This window comes from Porites lutea, chromosome 5, assembly GCF_958299795.1.
Source record: "Porites lutea chromosome 5, jaPorLute2.1, whole genome shotgun sequence".
Classification (NCBI taxonomy): Eukaryota; Metazoa; Cnidaria; class Anthozoa; order Scleractinia; family Poritidae; genus Porites; species Porites lutea.
In genome coordinates, this window is record NC_133205.1 from 25,967,423 (window position 1) to 25,986,316 (window position 18,894).

Here is an 18,894-nt window from a genome sequence, read left to right on the forward strand (position 1 = left end):
CAAATGGTTTTCCCGCGAAATCAGGTACTAACCACCTCTAAGTAATCAACAATATTCAAAAAAACTATTATTTATTTACCAATTTCCAGCGTCATAATCGAGTTCTAAAGGTACAAAAGTGTCTGAGTGTAAGATTTAAAATTATTATCAGCACAAAATATCGTGTTTTCGGTCTACTACTGACAGTGGGACTTTATGGTTTACATGTGATAAAAGCACGGTGCTACCAAAAAACTAAACGTTCGTTCTCATGATAGAAAAGCAATTATTGTAAGCTACATCTTAGACAATATACATATAAATTGTAACAAAAAGGTTTAGAACATGCACTTGTTTTTTGCTTCAAATTACACTTTTTTTTGATTATATTACAATAGTGAATGTATATACCTTGCACCCCGGACCGGTGCTAATAGACACAACGTTTTAACGTGGAGGGGCGACCCTATCGGCAATATAAATAGCCCAACACTGTTTTGACGGCAGTCCTCTCTTGAATTCGCTTGCATGTTTTTTGTTCGAGGAAATAGGGACAAAATATTTTCACTGGTATGATAATTCTCTCTTTTTACGCAAAATTGTGGCCTTAGGGTACATAGTCTGTTTCACAGCCGTTCTTTGTGTCGGCACGTAACCAGGAACGAGGAGGGAGGAACGCTGCTTGACGACACAGGGAACTGCTGTGTAGGAGACGCTTCGTGGACTCTTTTTACCTCGCATCAAGACGGATATGGCGAAGTGTCTTTGAACAAAACAGTGTTGGGCTATTTATATTGCCGATAAGGTCGCCCCACCACGTTTTAAACACGCCTTGAAGTTTGACGAAAGGTGCTCAATTATCGATCCAGTGAAATCATTTTCGTTTTTCAACATTAGTAAAAAGGTATGCTATGGAAGTGTATAAAAAACGTTTTTATCCGAACGAGGACGCGAAAGGAGTTGTACATATCACTTTTTTAAAAAAAGAAAACGCGAAGCAATCTTTGGTCCTCAGCGAGACTGGATTATACTTTGGTGTTGTCTGAACGATCTTCAAGTGGAATTCCGTTCAGTTCAAGATTTTCCTTTTCCTCGTCTTTATCGACTTCTCCAAGTTCCTCAGGCGTAACGTACTTATAGAAGTACGACATGATACCAAAAATAATGGCGATGACTCCCATTAAACCGCCATACAGAAACATCTCTTTTTCCTGTAATAACCAAACAAAAACAAAACAGATATTATGGTGTCATGTTGCGGTACCTTAGTAATTTGTTTTTGTTTCCCCCTTTAGATCATATCGTCGATAACATTTCAAGTGTGAAGGTGAGTCACGTGTCATATAGAAGCTGTTTTGAACGAAGGTTACCTAGTATTAAACTGAGCTTTATTGGCTGGGTACCAGGTTTTAGCGCAACAGGCCAATCTCGTTCCCAAGGCTATTATGGGAGGGGCGGGATTTTTTTCTAACGGAAATTCCCTAGGAACGAGGTTGCCAATAGGCCCGGCCCGGGCTCGATTGTAAGGTTGATGATTCCCAGCCTTGCCAACACTCAGGGCCTTGAAATAATTTACCCTGACATCTGCAAATGGTTCAAAGACATTCTGATCATTCGGATGAGGACGAAAAACTGAAGGCGCCTTCTCACAGGACTTTCACCGTTCAGACTCGACTCTTACGGGGCATAAAAGAACCCACACTGCTGTTTGAAGAAGTCAGGCAGACGTAGACCCGGTAGTGTGGTCCATCTTTGATAAATTCAGTGGGAAATTGGACAGTTGATGTCAACTGGGATGCATGTCCTGTTTCGTCTCCTGTTAAAACGTTGTGTCATCGTTTGATCTGTTTTCGCTTAATACGTCTTACGAAACGCGTAAGGTTGGGTAGTCTTGTAAATAGTGTACTTATGAGGGGAAGGAGTTTAGTATTAGGTAGCGAAAGACTCGAATGGGAATTCTAGGGAGTTCATTGCATGGCGAAAATCAAGTTACTTACCACTCCTAAAGCAGGCATGACCGAGGCTAAAATGACGACGATAAGATCACCAAAAGCAACAGTTAACAGCCAGAAGGACTGCAGAACAGACTTCATGCTTGAGGGAGCCTACAAATATGAGTTCAGCAAGCTTAAGTCCGCCCTTCATGACAGGCATCTACTCTTTCTTTGTAGAAATCCTCAAATATCCGAGGGAGGTTTCCCTTTCAAACTCACAAGCACGTCACATGGTACAAAATAGAACCTCGAATTTGATCAGATGGCAAAGTGCCTTCGATTTGCTATTCCTGATTCTTTAGACGAGCCTCCACAAGAGGTGGGCGGGGCTGTAATTCATCTTATGAAAGAACTCCATCTGTCCGTTCTACCCTTATTTGGACAGTTCTAGCTTTCTAAGGTTGTTCTAGCTTTTACCAAGGAAGTCGTCACATCTTTAATTTTACCTAATTCTGCGTGGGACACCACAGATAATCGTCATCCCGCGATTATTAGAACGTTTTTCAGAGTCTTCGCAGTTGATTTATCTTGTTTTCGATCATCACCTGCTACTACAGTATAAGTTGCAAGTAAAATTAACTTTTTTAATTTAAAGCCCACCTGTGAGTAGGCAAATCCCAAACCAGTGACGGAGAACATCACCTCAGCTGCGGTCAGTACTACGTACTGAGGAACCTGCAATAGGCGAGACACAGCCGTTCCAGGGGCATCCTCGTACATCGATGTCTCGAACTAAAAGAACGGAGACAAGATCATAAGTCGTCATTAAAATCCTTGTATAGCAGAAAATTTTTCACGTAACTCAAATTACCTTCGTGGAATTGGGGTCATTTTCTGGAGGATGTATAACCACGGTGTAGCCACCAAAGTTGCCAAACTTTATTTTCTTTTTCTGCTCCTTGAAGACGTAATTAAACAATTCTGAGCGTTAGTCATGAAAAAAAAAGAAAGAAAAAATCAAAACAAGGGTTAGACTTGGCTTTAAAACCTTTGCGTCAAGAGTAGACCAGAGTAGTCTAATACCGACTGACAAAATATTGTTACACAAATCTTTGTGCGGTCAAATTCAAATAATCTCGGATCCTTGAAAAATAAGTAAAACCTTGGAGACTCTGCCATCAATCTATCCTGGGTATATATACCAGAAGATTTTTCCTCGGGTGCGGCTGGATGCTTCGCTGTCGGCCGTAGGCCGAAGCTACGAGCGGGTCACTATAAACCGGAAACCGCGCATAAAGAGCTTCTGGCACCCGCGGGGTACCATCGATCCTAACTTTTGCAAGAAGAAAAACAGGCGTTTGTCATAAAAAGTTGATTGCCTGAAATAGTACTCAAGCCAGGAGTACCATGATCTACTGTTGATCTACTGTGTTTGCTCTTTCTCATTCACTGAGAAGATTCTTTGCTGAAAGTATAATCAAGAGTAGTTTTTTTCTCACCATTGCTTGGTACTTGGTACCGTTTTCAGCCTCCATAATAGTATTTAGATAATATCTGTGGAAAAAATCAAATCAAAACAGGTAAACAAAGTTGATCACCATTTCTTACGAACAGGTCTTCAAAACCAACTATACAAGCTTGTAAGACTTCTAGCGTTGCTAAGGTCCGTCTGAAACTTCCAAATTTACATATGCTGCCGAATCCAGTGCAAAAGAGCAAGAACAATAGATTTTGGTCATGAAGGTTAAATTCGACGGATGTGAAAGTCCACGTTTCAAACGAACTCAAGGCCAGACAAATCTCGTCCCAGGGCTTGTAAGGGACTGACGTTATGGCTAGACAGCTTCTTTAATTAATAAAAAACGGAAATCTTTCTTTCAATATTTTACTTACTCGCCAGTTGCTATCAGGGTGTAGGATGAATTATCGAACCCGACATTTTTGATAACAATTGGTTCCACTTTATCGATCACCGACTTAAGCTCCACGTCCACTCTCTCAGGCAGCTTATCTCCACGGGAATAAATCACTCTGACAACAAAAAGTAAAAACGAACTTAAAGAACAAAAGAAAACTAAATTTCCTTCCACAGCTGGAGTAAGAAAGGCCATGTTTTGGCATTACCGTCCTCAACTAAACCAATAAATAATTACGGTCCAACGTTATTTTTACATGGTATTATTTAAAGATGCTGTGTTTTTATAATAAAATTTGTTTTGTGCGCATAACTGTTCGTATTCATAAAAACAACATTATTACCGTAAATCCTTAAAGCACGTTTGAGGAGGGGGCTTATTTAAGATGGTGGGGAGGAGGGGGGGGGGGGGGGAGGAAGAGGGGGGTATTTAATTTCGCAAAACGGGGAACTATGTCGCTTTTTCAAAAACTGACCAGGAAATGGTATCAATTCTCCATATAGAACCAGAAAGCAAAATGGAAAAACTCAAGCAAATGAAGTTGGAGATCATGCAGTAGAAGAAAAATCTGAACTTCCAGCACGTGAATCAGAGGTGCTACAATATTGATCAATTACTACAATCTATCCATTTATAAATTTGGTAGTGAAGAATAAGGGTGGGGGAGGGGGAGGGGGGCTTAATAACTTTCTTCCCCTGCAAAGGGGGGAGCTTACAAAAGGTTTACGGTATACAGCAAAAACTAGTTACATTCTTGCGCAAAGGCGTAAATGACACACACCTTACTCGAGTCTCGGCTTTGTTTATGTCAATATCTGGTAGTTTCATTCCAAACTATAAAAGGTAAAAAGAAATAAAAACATTCAATACGGTTATATATAATGCTACTTGGTTCGGCCTCTAAACGATTTGACAAAACAAAAACGAAATGAGGCAGGCCATCCATTTTTTTAAATAACCCCAAATCTAAATATCAGCGCAAGAATGAGTTGATCTATATCAGAGATTTTGAAGCCGTTCAAGAAAAATAACATTCAATACGATTATATCTCATACTTCTAGGTTCGCGCTCCTAAACGATTTGACAAAACAAAAACGAAATGAGGCAGGCTATCCCATGATTTAAAAAAAAAATGAAAAAAAAAGAAAACATACGGGTGAACAACACAACACATTAGTTCTGATTTATACCTTGTTTAGGATAATCTCATTGTTTTCGATTCGTACCACAGCACTAAAAACACTCTCGTCCTCCAACTGTAAACTAACACGTTTCTCCAGAGCCTTGCACTTCTCTCCGTTAGCAGTGATTGTGAAGTTCACCAAGCCCGACTGACCGACAAAGATGGAAGATCTCTGCGTTGCGAAATACAATTAAATAAATTAAATTCTCCCTCTTTCTATGGAAAATGTCCATGAGCAAGACGAAACCCTCCCTCTTGCTCCTTCCTGCTTCGTTTTTTTGCCGCATTGATTTTGCACTTGTGCCTTACTGATTTAGGTGATGTTATACGAGACGATTCGCAACGGCGATTTTTAGCGCAACACAACGTTCCAACATTGTTTCGAATGGTTACAACATTGTTCCCACATTGCAACGCTGTGTTGCCCGTGTAACATCACCTTTCGGCTAGTTTTTCGCAGTCTCCCGTGTCCGGTCTTTGATCTTCCCGCTTTTTCGGGGGGATGAGTGCGGGCTAATTTTCCCGAACATCTGCTTATTTTTCTTTGAGGAAAAAAGAACGACTCCTTGAAGTGTATAATTAAATAATCTGCTCACAAAATAACAACGAGAGGAGAATATTCCCGTAACATCTAACTAGAGAATATTTTGATTGTCGTAAAGCACTCAAGAACGTGTCTGGAGCTAACACCGTTATCAGCAAACTGAAATTGAAACTGAATGTGACTCTATAAATGAAAGATGATATTTCATCGTTCACTACGTAGTAATATATCAATGTAGGAAATCAGTAAAATCGAAAAACAACTTTGATACTGAGCCAAAGCCATTCTCATTAATAAAAAGACTAAAACGTTTTATCGAACAAACCTCGCCATATTTGAGGTCGACCATGAAGAAAGACTGTCGATCGATGGACACCGGGCATGGAGCGCCGTTGATGAATTCCAGCTTGGTGTGGCTGACGGCTGGCAATGCAGGTCCCTGACCAATAGTCTGAAAAAAAGTTCACGGTTTGAGCCTGAGAGTCTCGGCACTGAGTCATGCATCCACGTAACCACAGTGAGAGTTATGAGTCAAAATGGACAGAAATGCTGTTAGTAAGTAACATAAACTAACATTATGTCACTTCATTTATGATGAAGTTGTCTCGTTTTCCTGTAGATTGACTCGCAAAACGTCAGCTATCAGCAGAAACCCTACTTTAACCTTTATTGTCTTGAACTATCACGAATAAACCAGGCAAACTAAGAACTTCGACCGTAGTTTAAAAGTCTGGAGACATTGACTAACAATATCTCACTTCATTCACACACTTTATTTGTCTTTTTTCGCTGTAGATTATCTGGCAAAACGTTTTCCTTCATCAAAGACAGTCATTATCACCTCTATCCGCTATTTAGCGCGACTGATAAAGCCATGGGACAATCTAAGAACTCCTAATACAGTTTATGTTTGAAGGACGTTTCCTAATTTGAGATAGCAATCAAGCAAATGAAGGCCGATAAATCTTCACTACCTTCACTGGGAGAAACGTACAATACCTGGATCTGAATCTGGACAAAAGCACAAATAACAAAAGAAATCGCAGCTAGTATTAAGCCTCCAGTCATTTTTTTCAGGGCACTGAAATAGAGAATTTCACAGAAATTAATTAATAATATGGTAAAATTATTGGGTCCTGATAAATATAACACAGTCGTAGCCTTACTTTCTGCATGACATGTTCAAAGACTCATTGATAATTCATAAAGAAAAAACAAAAGAAATTTTAAATGTTTAATGAATGTCTTCATATTTGATAAAGACACAGCTGAACTTTACGTCCGATTTTTTAGGCCAAAATAACCCCAAATCTAAATATTAGTGCAAGAATGAGTTGATCTATATTAGACATTTTGAAGCTGTTCAAAAAAATCGCAGTCGTGTATCATAAGGCCGAAGTGTAAAAACTCTCGGCTTCGCCTCGAGTTTTTAACCTGATAATACACTCCTCCGAGTTCTTTGAACCATTACGTAATGCTGGAACGACCATATTCCCTCAACAGACCCGTTTTGTCCAACAAAATTCTCAATAAAATTTCCCAACTTAACAACGACCAGCTCTAGCTATGACCACCTTGTTCAGTGCCGCGGTAAACGCGGAAAAATAACTTTGTTAAAGAAAGGGCAATTTCCGTTCGCTGGCCCGTTCATCGCGTTTTCCATTCGATCTTGGAGGTAATCATTCATTATACTGAATCAATTTCGATTTTTAATAATTTATAAATACCTGAGAGGCATTTGGCAGCGCTCAAAAATGGGATAGATAACACCATCATACAGCGGGATAAGAATGAGGACAAGAATTGGATTCAACGCCTGAGAGAGAGAAAAAAAGAAAGAATTAGCTTCAAGAACCGCACTAGAGATTATGTGTTGAGTGAATTCTTAACTGATTGATTTCGCTGATAAATTATGTATTCAGCCAATCTTATACTCACTTGAATTTGATCCGATCGCAAAGTAAATCCACCCTAACAAAAAACAAACACACTTTGTAGACTTATGGTATGGTCACTGAAATGATAAGGCGCAAAGGGAATGAAACAGACTGCTAGATAAATAAATATCTCACCAAATCCCCGTCCATTTGCTCAGCTTGAAGAGTCCAGCTTGAACCCTAAAAGAAAGGAAAAGCACTTGGCGTTTTGATCATTTGAACTAAAAAGAGCTTTTTCTCTCCAAGAAATTTTCCTTTCATTTTAAGGGGTAAAATAGGTTCAACTTCAGCTTAAAGTAATTTTCGGAGAATAGAAAAGAAATGTTGCAAATAAACAAAAAAGAAACTATAATCTTCAGCCATGAAGCACTTTTTTGTGAGGGATGGGTAACATTTTAAACCAGACGTCACAGCCACGTTCGAGCTCTAGTAATTTCAGTTTCGATGAGAATTTATCCCTGAACGCTTTTTTTTTCTCTTTATCTCTTCTTCTTCTTTTTTATAATTTCACGCACATTTTCAAGCGATACCTCTGAGGGTAAAAATATTTGCGGAATTGAAATTTGCACATCTAAGCAAGACAACGTGCATCTCCGCCCACAGTCCCCTCCGGATTCATTGTAACTGATGATTTGGCTGTAAAAGAAAGATGGTTGCTACGGACATTATTACCTTAGTTATCAGAGACAATTTATTCACTTTTAGATATTTACCTGCTGATGGAAAAGGGCCCAGAACACTGGAAGAGGAATGTACATTTTAAGCACACGGAGAAGAAGCTTGATGTCGTTGATTTCCTTTTGCTAAAAAGTATCAATGATATCCTTTGTATTAGTTACTCTCCTTCTTAAGTGTCGAAGGGTGTTTTATACGCAAGTGTAGCGGCATAAGCAACAATCTGCCAGCGGTGGCGGGTGCGCATTTCCGTGCTAAGCTATTCTTTGTTTCAGGGGCGTGGCCAGCTCTCTATAAATGTAAAACAACTCGCAAGATCGTAAGGTCATACGTGAACATAAAAAGATACGCCCTCGCTCTCCGCTTTGCTCGCCGCTCACACTAGGTTCTCCTCGGGTAGGAAGCTAGTTTTTCCTTTGTGTTTTGACTGACTCCTTGCATTTCTTGTGATTCGTCGCATGCAGCATCTTCATGTGGGGCTTTTGAAAGGATGCAGCTCAAAGGCTGAGTCTGTGTACCTCGTATTCATCAGTGGCGTTGTCTAACCAGTGATTACATTGAGCAGGTCCTGAACCTCTAACTTTGTTGGATAGTGCGTGCTGAAGGAAGCGATAAAAAGGCAAGGTTATCACAATAAGACTCAAATCCTACGGAATGAAGGAATATAAGGGGCTTCTGTAGGATATAACGTTCCATTTCCTTACCCACTCTATTTTGTGTACTATGCATCATTTTAAAGGTCTGGGTGTGGCACAGCAACAAAATAAAATGAAATAAAATGAATGAATATGTAAATAAATTAATTAATACCTAGATTAATCAACTTTGTTCATCTACGGTTACATGTTGAATGCAGGTTTTCGACTAGCGAGTCAGGGCTTATTGCGAAAACTCTGTGAGTGATGACTATGAAAGGACGGAAGGGAAGGACTATTGCCGACAACTAATCTCTTAATCACCCCTTAACTTTTTTCAGTCTTAACGAAACAGTAATATTATTTACACGGGCAATAGGGCGTAAAAGTGGAAAGGTTTTCAAATTCCAAGAGCTTAATTCGTTGAACGTCTTACCCAAATGATTTTAAAGACTCGTATCATGACATTGCCAGCTGGATCCTTAAGGGTGTACCATCTTTTTCCTCCAACCATAGACACTGTTACAAAAGAAACACGAAAGATTAGTTATATAAGACGCTAGAACAGGCCACGACTCTCTTAAATCCGAACAATTTTGAACGTGCGGTGTCTTGTACGCGTTTATTGTGAAGCGTTCGGTTATAATATGCGTGAGAAGAAAAGAAAAAACGAGTGAGATACATTCGTCTAATGGGGATTTCACAAGCATTACTCACGTTCAGAGAGACTCGGGGAGCAAATATAACCTGGTTAACCGAATGAAACTTGAGGATGGAACTTTAAGAAGTCGGGAATGCAGTGTTCATGTCACGAGCGTATAGGAGAGAGAAAAAGGTTGGGTGCGCAATGAGATCCGTAGCCATGACCACCTGATAACCGGGAGAGTGTACTATTCTGAACTATGGAGAGAACATGGTAAACACAGCCACTTAGCAGATTGATGTATGATATGGGTCTTGCCAGAATAGCGTCTTGTGAGTCAGTCGCGGATGGACAGTTTCTTTCTCCCTCACTCGTGGGGATATGACATTTTAACTCTCAACTTACAAGTAGCCATAATGATGAGAACTGTGTTAATTCCAAACACCGCTGGGTAACAATCCCTGCCAAAACATTGTATATCCGCTACGAAGAAAAAAAGGAGACAATGGTTGCTAAGTACTTTCACAGAGAGAGGAACTAACAATGAGAGGCCACCTCCTGGACACGCGCATTTGAAATCAAGTGCTTGTTCGCTGTCACTCATCCACAAACACACAAACACTAATAACCTGCGTGGCAGGCGTTTGAAAGGGAAGGGAAAGGGGGTTTTGGGCGCGAGGGAAACGCGAGGGGCGCGCGAGGAGGGAGGGGGGAGGGAAACTCGCGCGCCCCTCGCGTTTCTCTAGCACCCAAAATCTCCCTTTCCCTTCCCTTTCAAACGCCTGCGACGCAGGGCTTAAACCCTTATAGCAAGGTGGAAGTCTCCATATCAAGGGGTAACTGATACAAGACGTTGAGTGAACATTCCAATCGAGGGGGCTCTTTTTTCGAGTTCGTGTGTGGCACGAAGAGGTCAATCAATTTTTTCCCTGAAGAGTTTCTAAACAGTCTATTCTAAGTGGCTATATCTCGGATTCCAACGCGGCCTTTTTTCACGTGTAATCTACATTAACAGCCATGGTGAATTCTTGCAAATAAGGACTGAAATAAAACTGATTGAACATACTCACTTCTAACCATAGGAATAAACCACATGCAGAGTACTGCTCCAACGTTCACTGAAGCATAGAACATGGCGAAAAACAGCTCTAACAAGTGTTCCTGTTGAAAGAAAGGCGAGTGAGAGCTTCGACCGAATACACTCTTTTCCTCAGATGCTAATGTTAGCATAACTGACCTGATCTTGTTCTTAGTTTGCGAGAAAGACGCGCGGATCACGGCGGTCTAAAGAACTTGCAAGTTTTATTAAAATAGAGAATCCGCCCTCGCAACCCTACAGTTGCATATTTAGGTATCTTTGCTTGTGATTGTCCAATAAGCGTCTGCTAGAAAATACCTACAAAGGCAGTCTTTAACTTTTCCTTTTCTCCTCTCTTTAAGCTCAACGAACAGTCACCTTAATCAGTCATAATGGACTAACCTGATCTTTGCGGAACTGATCACCACCAAAGGCAGCGAGGCAAGGCTTGATGTTACCGCATGCAATAGCCATGGCAAACAAGGATATCAGAGGCCCTATCCTTAAGGATAATTCAAATGAGAAATGTTGTCGCAAGTAAAAAGGAACTTGGGTACCTTCATATCTACACTGAGTAAATGAATAAATGCCGAAAGGAAAGTTAAACAGTAGGAAAGATGAAAAGGAAGAGGAAAGAAAAACTTTGTTTATCATGGAACTGGTGCACTTAACTTTGATTGCAGCTTGTTTACAGGCGTTCTACTCAATAATCACAAACGATTAATCTTAACGAAAAATGACATGGTTCCCGAACTGACAAGGGGCAAACTAGTAGCTTTTTACAAACATGGCCAAGGAGTTGAACTCGGGGACTACCTTACGAAACACCGAAACCGATGCCTTAGTCTAGTTAGTCACGCTTCCCCCGGCTTTTAGAGAGCTTTAGATTCTGAGACGAGAACGACTACGAGCACGAGATTTTCTCAATACTGAGTATTGCTCACGCGTGAACCAGGGTCATTTTGCCGGGAAAACGTGATAGCCCTCGTCATTCTACTACGAGTTTTAGCAAGATTGTCTCAGTGGCGGGAACAAGTTATCAAATTTTAGAAGTTTTTTTTCTTTTTTTGCGACCTGGAAGGGACTAAAAAATAACCGCACTTATTTTTCCGGTGAAAAATAGTACAATGAAGTTTTCCGGGTTGAATATTTTTCGAGAATACGCCAAATAAAAAGTCAGTTAAATCTCGTACTTCCAGTCATCCTCGTCCTCAAATCTAAAGTTCTCTTTTAACTAAAGGAAGGATGACCATGCCTAACAAAGGGAAAATGGACGAGTAAATGGAGAAACGAATGGCGATTCACTTAGCAGGAAAAAAGAAAAAAATTCCGGTGCTCCTTTAAATTTGTGTTAATTTATTTTGTTTATCATAAGACATTATTGTATTCTGTTGGGTACAATTAAAGTTGTTGTAGCCTGCGAGCAAGCTCTCCTATTTGGGCGAGTGAGGCTCACTTCGCTGGCCCAAATAGGAGAGCTTGCTCGCAGGCTAAAGTTGTTGTTGTTTGAGTACTGAAGAAATACTTACGGATTTCGCTGACCAATGGAGTCAACACTAGTTAGAGTCAGGAGGATTTCCGACACGGAATAAAGAAACAGGGTATAGGCAATAGTTCTAACATTAAAAAAGAAAGAAAAAGCTCATTAGACGAACGTTGCAAGTTATATTATGTTTTAAGTAGGCGAAGGCTTCGCCTGTTAGGAGTCGGCCATTTTCAGCGAAAGAGGCGCGAGGAGACAAATGTTTTTATGGAAGATCACGATCGAGTGTTCCACCGCACTTTCTGTGGGCGTGCCACTTATTTCCATTTTATGTAAGCATGCATGGAAGGTCGCTCACTTTCTTAGTGGCTATTTATTAATACAATAAAATTGGATCTCGGAAGTGCAATCGCCTTCCTGGTCCGGCAGTTGGAAGAACGGCCACTCATATAGTGATCAGTGGAGAAGGTGATGAAATTCATAACTTTTGACTATCGATTACCAAGCTCGTGAAGCCACACGTATACGGCAAACGGCAAACGTCAAATTTCTCAAAATAGAACAGTGAGCAGATGAAAACAGCTCAAAACCATTCTTATGGATAAAAAATTGCGCGAAAGTATTAATTTACGTGTAGAAATAATGAACAGTGAACGACAAGTAAAGGGGAAACTTGGTCACGTGGTACAAATTCGCGTTTGTCGTTTGACGTAATTAACGCTATGTTTAACCTCTCTATTAATAGGCTGGATTTCCGCTGCTCTCTCGGGTCCGCCCCGGGGGAGTAGTGCGGGGATCGTTTTGATACTATTGTATTAATCATCACTGAATACTCATTGTGTAATGAGAATCTGGAACTGTTCCTTACTTTTGTGCACTTCTGAAAATTGACTGAAGGTTACAATAAATCGACGTTTAAAAAATATCTTAGAGTATCACTGTCCGAAGTGCAAACACTAGGTCATCCAATTTATATATACCAACCAAGAAAGAACTGCTGTACGTTATCTTAGATTCCTATAATTGCTCTGCAGTTGTACTCACTTGTACTTTCCAAGCCAGCTGTCAGCAACCATTGCTCCAATCACTCCTGTAAAGTAACTTGTCATACTAAACGCGTGATATATGCTCTTTCCTTCGGGCTTGTTGAACATCAGGTCTTTTGTTAAATACAGCACCAACACAGCTACCAAAGAAATATGCCATTTAATTCGCAGACAAATATACTTGTCCATTATATGTTTATATGGCTAATCCGATATTCATCCTTTATTTATTACATTAAAACTACTAAACTGTAATACATTCGTCCCAGGAAGTTTCACCCTCTCCTGGTCTGGGCGTTTGACTGACCCGCAGGTTGTGATGTAGGCAACAGCTAACAGTCTCTAGGGCGCAGCACCCATGTCCGAATTGGGGGGTAAAATGGGTAGGCAGAGGAAACCTTTCCCTAAAAAAGTCTTTATATTTTCGGGAAAATTAAGGGGGAGGTGTGCTAAGCTCCCCCCGGGCCCCACGCCACTCCAGCGTCCCTGAAGTAAGGCACTACTTCTAGACTATTAAGTTTACTCCCCGTTGTGTACAATGTAATCTGAATCATGAAGCTTACGAAGACAAAGTAATATTGGGTTACTCACTCTTGATGCCATAATAAGAGAAGCGTTCTCCAAATTCTGTCAACAGAATTGGCCATGTTGCTTTGGGAAATTTTTGGAACCAATGCTGAAAAAAAGATAACATTTCTGTTAATACATGGGTGTCAAACAAGGACAAAAGGTGTAAAATAGAGAACCTTAGTGTTTGAGCAACAGTTTCCTGTTTGTTCCTCGTCTTCTTCAGCTGAAAGAGAAAAAAAGTGCTTCGTAATATTTTTTTTCTTTCTTTTTGGAAAAACAGGAAAGAATTCATTTAATATAATAATAATAATAATAATAATAATAATAACTTTATTTCTATAGCGCTCTTATCCTATGTTCAAGTCGCTTTACAGTCATTATTGAAAAATATTTACAACTTTACAACCATATCCTATTATATTTACAATGGGTAAAAAACGAAAAAATTAAAACTAAAGCAACTATTAAACGTAACCATATTCATAATGATAAAAAAAGGGAAAAATTAAAACTAACGCAATATATACAAATCTATAAAAACAATGATCCGTTATTACTGAATTTAGTAAACAAGTACGTCTTAAGTGATCTTTTAAAACTCGAGATGGTGTTGGACTTCCGAATTTCATAGGGTATTAAGTTCCATTCTCTTGGTGCATGAACAGCGAATGCTCTATCTCCGTAGGTCTTGGTATACGATCTAGGTTGCATTAAAAGTTCATTACTAACAGACCTCAATGATCTAGTATATATGACTGCCATGATTAAAAACATGCAGATTTCATTTCATTTAGATTTAGACCGAAAGGAGTTCAGGAAGAAATCATCGCTAGCTTTTGATGGAGATATGGGGCCACGAAAGTACGGGATTTTTAAGAATCGACCGCCTGAATGAAGTTTTGCTAGGGATTCAGCTGCTGGCGAAGTTGACTGTGTAAACATTGTGTAAGAAGGGTCTTACGGAGTTCTTGCATTGGCGTTGACGAAGTGAACCAACACATTCAGAGCTTCGTTCAATTGCAGCCCGCCCACCTGAGCGCTATTCCTCCGCGTATTGCGAGTTCAATTCAGCCCCAACAAGCTGATGCGCAAGGAGTTATTCGTCCAACTGCGCGTTATGGATCTTTAGAGATCCCGCAGGAACATTTTGGAGCTTTTCAGCCAGTTCCTCTGGCCTCAAAAGCCCGAAGACGAGGTTTCATGATTAGAGAGCTTATTGAACAATAAAATGCACTAACAATATTAATAGTTGTAAAATTATAGCCAAATATATTAATCTTAATTTCAAAGAGAGGAATGAATTACGGTACTGAAAATGTTTAGGTCACTTAGCGCAATAACCGGTTTTTCATAGATCACCGGTAAAATAGACTGCGAGCAATTTTCTTTGCAAGCACGCGAACCGTCCCCCAATTTGACATCGAGGTTTGCAATCACTCTGGCTGAGATAACTAGGCGGATTTTTTAAGTAAAGGAGGACTGGTAAAAGGTCCCGGGGGGGTACTCCCGCGAATTTTGGATAGGGGTGTGCGGCGAAGGTTCCTGAACCCTAACCCTATTTAAGGACTAAGAAAGCGAAAACTGATACCCTTTTTAAGGCCCAAAGCCGAAAAATGACACCCTATTCAAGGAAAAAACAAACATGTGGCTTGAAGAGGCGTTACGTGTATTTACCCGCTTAACGGCTATTCTGAACCTTTGTTGCAAAATCATTTTGTAAATACTTAAATCAATTTAAAAAAAACCGTTCGTTTAGGCGGGCGTTTTCACACTCCAGTATTAGATAATACAATTAAGCTACCCTATCTAAGGACCACACCAGGGACACAGAAGCAAAAGGGTAAAAAAAGATACCCTATTTACCGAGAACCTTAAAAAACATACCCTATTCCGCGGCACGTACCCTGCGAGCAGAGGCCCTTCGATCTTCCTAGATAAGTCGGGAAGAGGAAGATCGAAGGGCCTCTGCTCGCAGGGTAGCGGCACGTACCTATATAGCCCATATATGGGAGTACCCCCCCGGGTAAAAGGTACACTGAGCCTGACTGATGTACTGAAAATGTACATAGGAAAGGCGAGAAGTTGCTTAGCCTGTGAATAGGCCTTTGGTCAAGCGGCAAACTAGGGAGAGGGGAAAGCCCCCCTTTCCCTTCCCTTTTCTTGCTATTTTTCCCCAAACAGAGAGCCTGTTCACAGGCTAGAAGTTGCTTTGAAACCTAACTTGTTTACAACTTTTGATATTCACCAGATTATCTCGGCTTTAAGGCGGAGAAGAACAGTAGTAACAGTAGTAACGCTAGTTGTACAACCCGGTACCGGGAACGGAAATAAGGGCGATTTTTTTTTTATAAGATTGACTTTTAAACAGATAAGGGATTAAGAAAAAAAAAAGCCACGCAAAAATACCACAATTAAAACTGAAAAAAAATTGAAACTAGACAAAAAGCAAACACCTGGCCGGATTATTGTCATTTCAAGGTTGCTTTGCAAACAAGGATCGAAAAGGGATCTGTGATATGTAATGAATCAACGACGGTCAGCTTAAAACACCTCTGACATGATGTCCTATAAAATGGTTTTCCACCAGCGCGGAATTGCTATGGAATCGACTGATAAGATTTTTGGACGTAAATTTAGCTGGAGACTAGCAGTATTTAGTGAAAACAAATAAGGCGAAGAACCTATTCAATGGATGTCATGTGATCTGTTTTTCAACCTGTCATATCTTTTTAGCTTGCTCTTGTATTTGTATTTTTTTAAATATTAAGGGTTTGATTCATAAACTCCATCGGTTATTACAAATAAAGCTGAAAGAATAAAGTAACTGGCACACGGTTCCTGTGGTACTGCGGGAAAACTGTAGTTGTACATTGTCGCTGTACGGTCTCCATTAGAAAACCAATAGCAATCTGGTAGTTGCGCCGGTAGAAATATCCTCTTTGTTGACCGATCAGAAGCGGTTTACGCATATACGGTAGACGCGCCCAGATTGCTTATTTAATTTGTGACGGTATTAAATCATCTGCCGTGTAAATATTCTCCTATCCATTTCCAAAATCTGGCAAGAAATACCTCCTTATACATGGTTTGAGGTAAGGTATTCTAGTTGCAAGTGGAAATCAAAGAAATAATGACAGCCTTCCTTGAGCGAAGCAGGGGGATCGATCCCTAAATACTCAGTCCCCATGCATAAGCTATGGAAGGCAAATCAAAACTGTTCACATACTTGCCGGCTCGTACTTGATGTTACTCTCCGTGCGGTCTCGTAGCGCAGTCATCGCTGATGATGTTTCTTCAAATTTCCAACAAGAAACGGTTCCTCACTTCTCGGAAAACTCAATATCTCCGCTCCGCGAGAGTATTGTTGATAGTCGGAGAAGGCACTTATCCTTGCCTGGAGACAGTTTGAGAGGCTGTGACGATTTTGCATTGTTTATTATTACTGTAATTCGTCCAATCAAATGACAATGCACACGAGAGGGGGTGGATGATTAACCCGACACCATTAGCTTTTTTCAGTTTAATAGTGAACGCTATTTGAAGGAACAATTCTAGGACTTTTGTACGAAATTGCCTGTTTTACAGTATTGAGAAGAAAAAGGAAATTGAAACAGTTTAGATATAAAAAGTGAGTTTAATAGCGATCAGGCCTGGACCACCAGGCGGTCTTCTTCTTCTTACTTCGTTTTTTTTAGAAGGGGATCGAAGGTGAGCAATGTAGCCTATTATCGCAAAACCGCAAACAAAAAAACTCGTCAAAAACGCAAAAAGGACCAGACTGATTCCTCTTTTGGGGAATTTTCTTTATTTAGCTGGAAACCGCACTGAATACCACAGAACCTGTTCAAAAGTTAAATGTCTCGTGTAACATGAACATGTATAGGAAAATATGAACAATCAATGTTTTAAGGTGGTAAAATTTGCAGCCATCAGGAAACAACGAGATCCCCAATCTTAATGACATGGGAAACCAGATGTAAGAATAAAGGGTGAGTGAAGGGTACAAGAGCAATGGAGTTTTCAACCAGCATCTTACTCGTACTGGGCAAACTTTGCGGGGATAAACATTGTTACTTTATTTGTACTGGCGCTATTTTCATTATAATGTGGTCTAAAAAGGCAACACTTTTTTACTCCTGTCAGTAATGATCTCCGATGAAACCTATCACTCTTGATTCACGAGAGTAACCATGCCGGCACAGGAAATTTCACGGTCGTTGTTGTGCAGTGGCAACCCTGAAAAGCTTAGAAACTTACCAAAAGGTGTGCTGCACGTGCAGAAGGCCTGTGAGTCTGGAAGCAGAGTAAGCCTTGATCATCATTTTCGCGCTCTCTTTGAATGCTTTTCGCGAGACAGTATTTCGCGTAGGAAAATATGCAAGAAGGAAGGTCAGGATTCTTATTCACGGGTCTTTAATTTTCGCGATTTGTTTACAATCGCGAAAAAAGCGAAATGAAGGACCCGCGAGAGACCCCTTTGTAACAGACCCAGTGGAATCTATATCCTCACTGGGTTCTCGAAGAAAACGTCACTGGGTTGGCTTATTTTCCAATGGGGTTTTCTTACTTGGGTACTTCCCATAAAACCGCATCTTTACCGGTATGAAAACTGAAGACGAACTAAACGATTTACACTTTTTTTTCTGTGAGAATGATTACCTGTACCCTTCGTATTTTCTTTTTATCAATGATAATAATGTTTTATATTATTTGCTTCTTTTGAACAATTATGAACAACGCCGATACACTGGTCTTGTAGAAGTCATGATAGAAAGTGACCGGCTGAGAAAAAAATCAGCCAGGCAGAAGCAAACTTTTCACCGGGTATCGGGAAGGCTAAACACTGAGTAGGGTTTCACTGGGTCTGTCAGAGGGGTGTCAATAAGGTACATAGAGGGAATCGAGATGTGTACAAAGCCCTACTGACGGCAATTCATTTACAATATAGGCCCGTGCCCCTATAACTTGTCTCTCCTTCTCGGAATAGAAATCGTGGGTTAAACCAATGAGAATCTAACGTCCTTTTTAAACAGCCTTTGAGAAAATAGTATTTTACCAATTTAACGCCCCGGGTATTTATTCGTTTATTCATAGCCCTGCACAGTGCAGATTATTCAGACCCGGTGTTTATTCAACAAGAGTTGTTATTGCGTTTCTTAAAAGGCCCACATATTAAAATCCTATTACTGGGGTATGTATGATATCACGAATTAAATACCTGAAAGGCTCAGTTTTTTAAAACTTAACCTCTCAGACACCGTGGCCACAGT

At 40.2% G+C, this 18,894-nt stretch overlaps 1 protein-coding gene across 1 annotated transcript; it reads right to left on the bottom strand.

Moving 5' to 3' along the window:
* Positions 1–91: 91 nt before the first annotated feature.
* Positions 92–16,983, bottom strand: LOC140937060 (solute carrier family 15 member 2-like). The gene is made up of 24 exons (XM_073386591.1): positions 16,851–16,983; positions 13,801–13,847; positions 13,646–13,730; positions 13,053–13,194; positions 12,055–12,141; positions 10,928–11,027; positions 10,518–10,608; positions 9,853–9,930; positions 9,241–9,323; positions 8,688–8,768; positions 8,208–8,297; positions 7,630–7,674; positions 7,496–7,528; positions 7,285–7,373; positions 6,557–6,638; positions 5,883–6,008; positions 5,021–5,185; positions 4,611–4,663; positions 3,807–3,944; positions 3,413–3,467; positions 2,785–2,871; positions 2,574–2,705; positions 1,977–2,084; positions 92–1,190 (listed from the first exon to the last, which is right to left on the bottom strand). The coding sequence occupies exons 1-24, from the start codon at positions 16,900–16,902 to the stop codon at positions 1,005–1,007; spliced, it is 2,235 nt and encodes a 744-aa protein (XP_073242692.1). The 5' UTR covers positions 16,903–16,983; the 3' UTR covers positions 92–1,004.
* Positions 16,984–18,894: the final 1,911 nt, after the last annotated feature.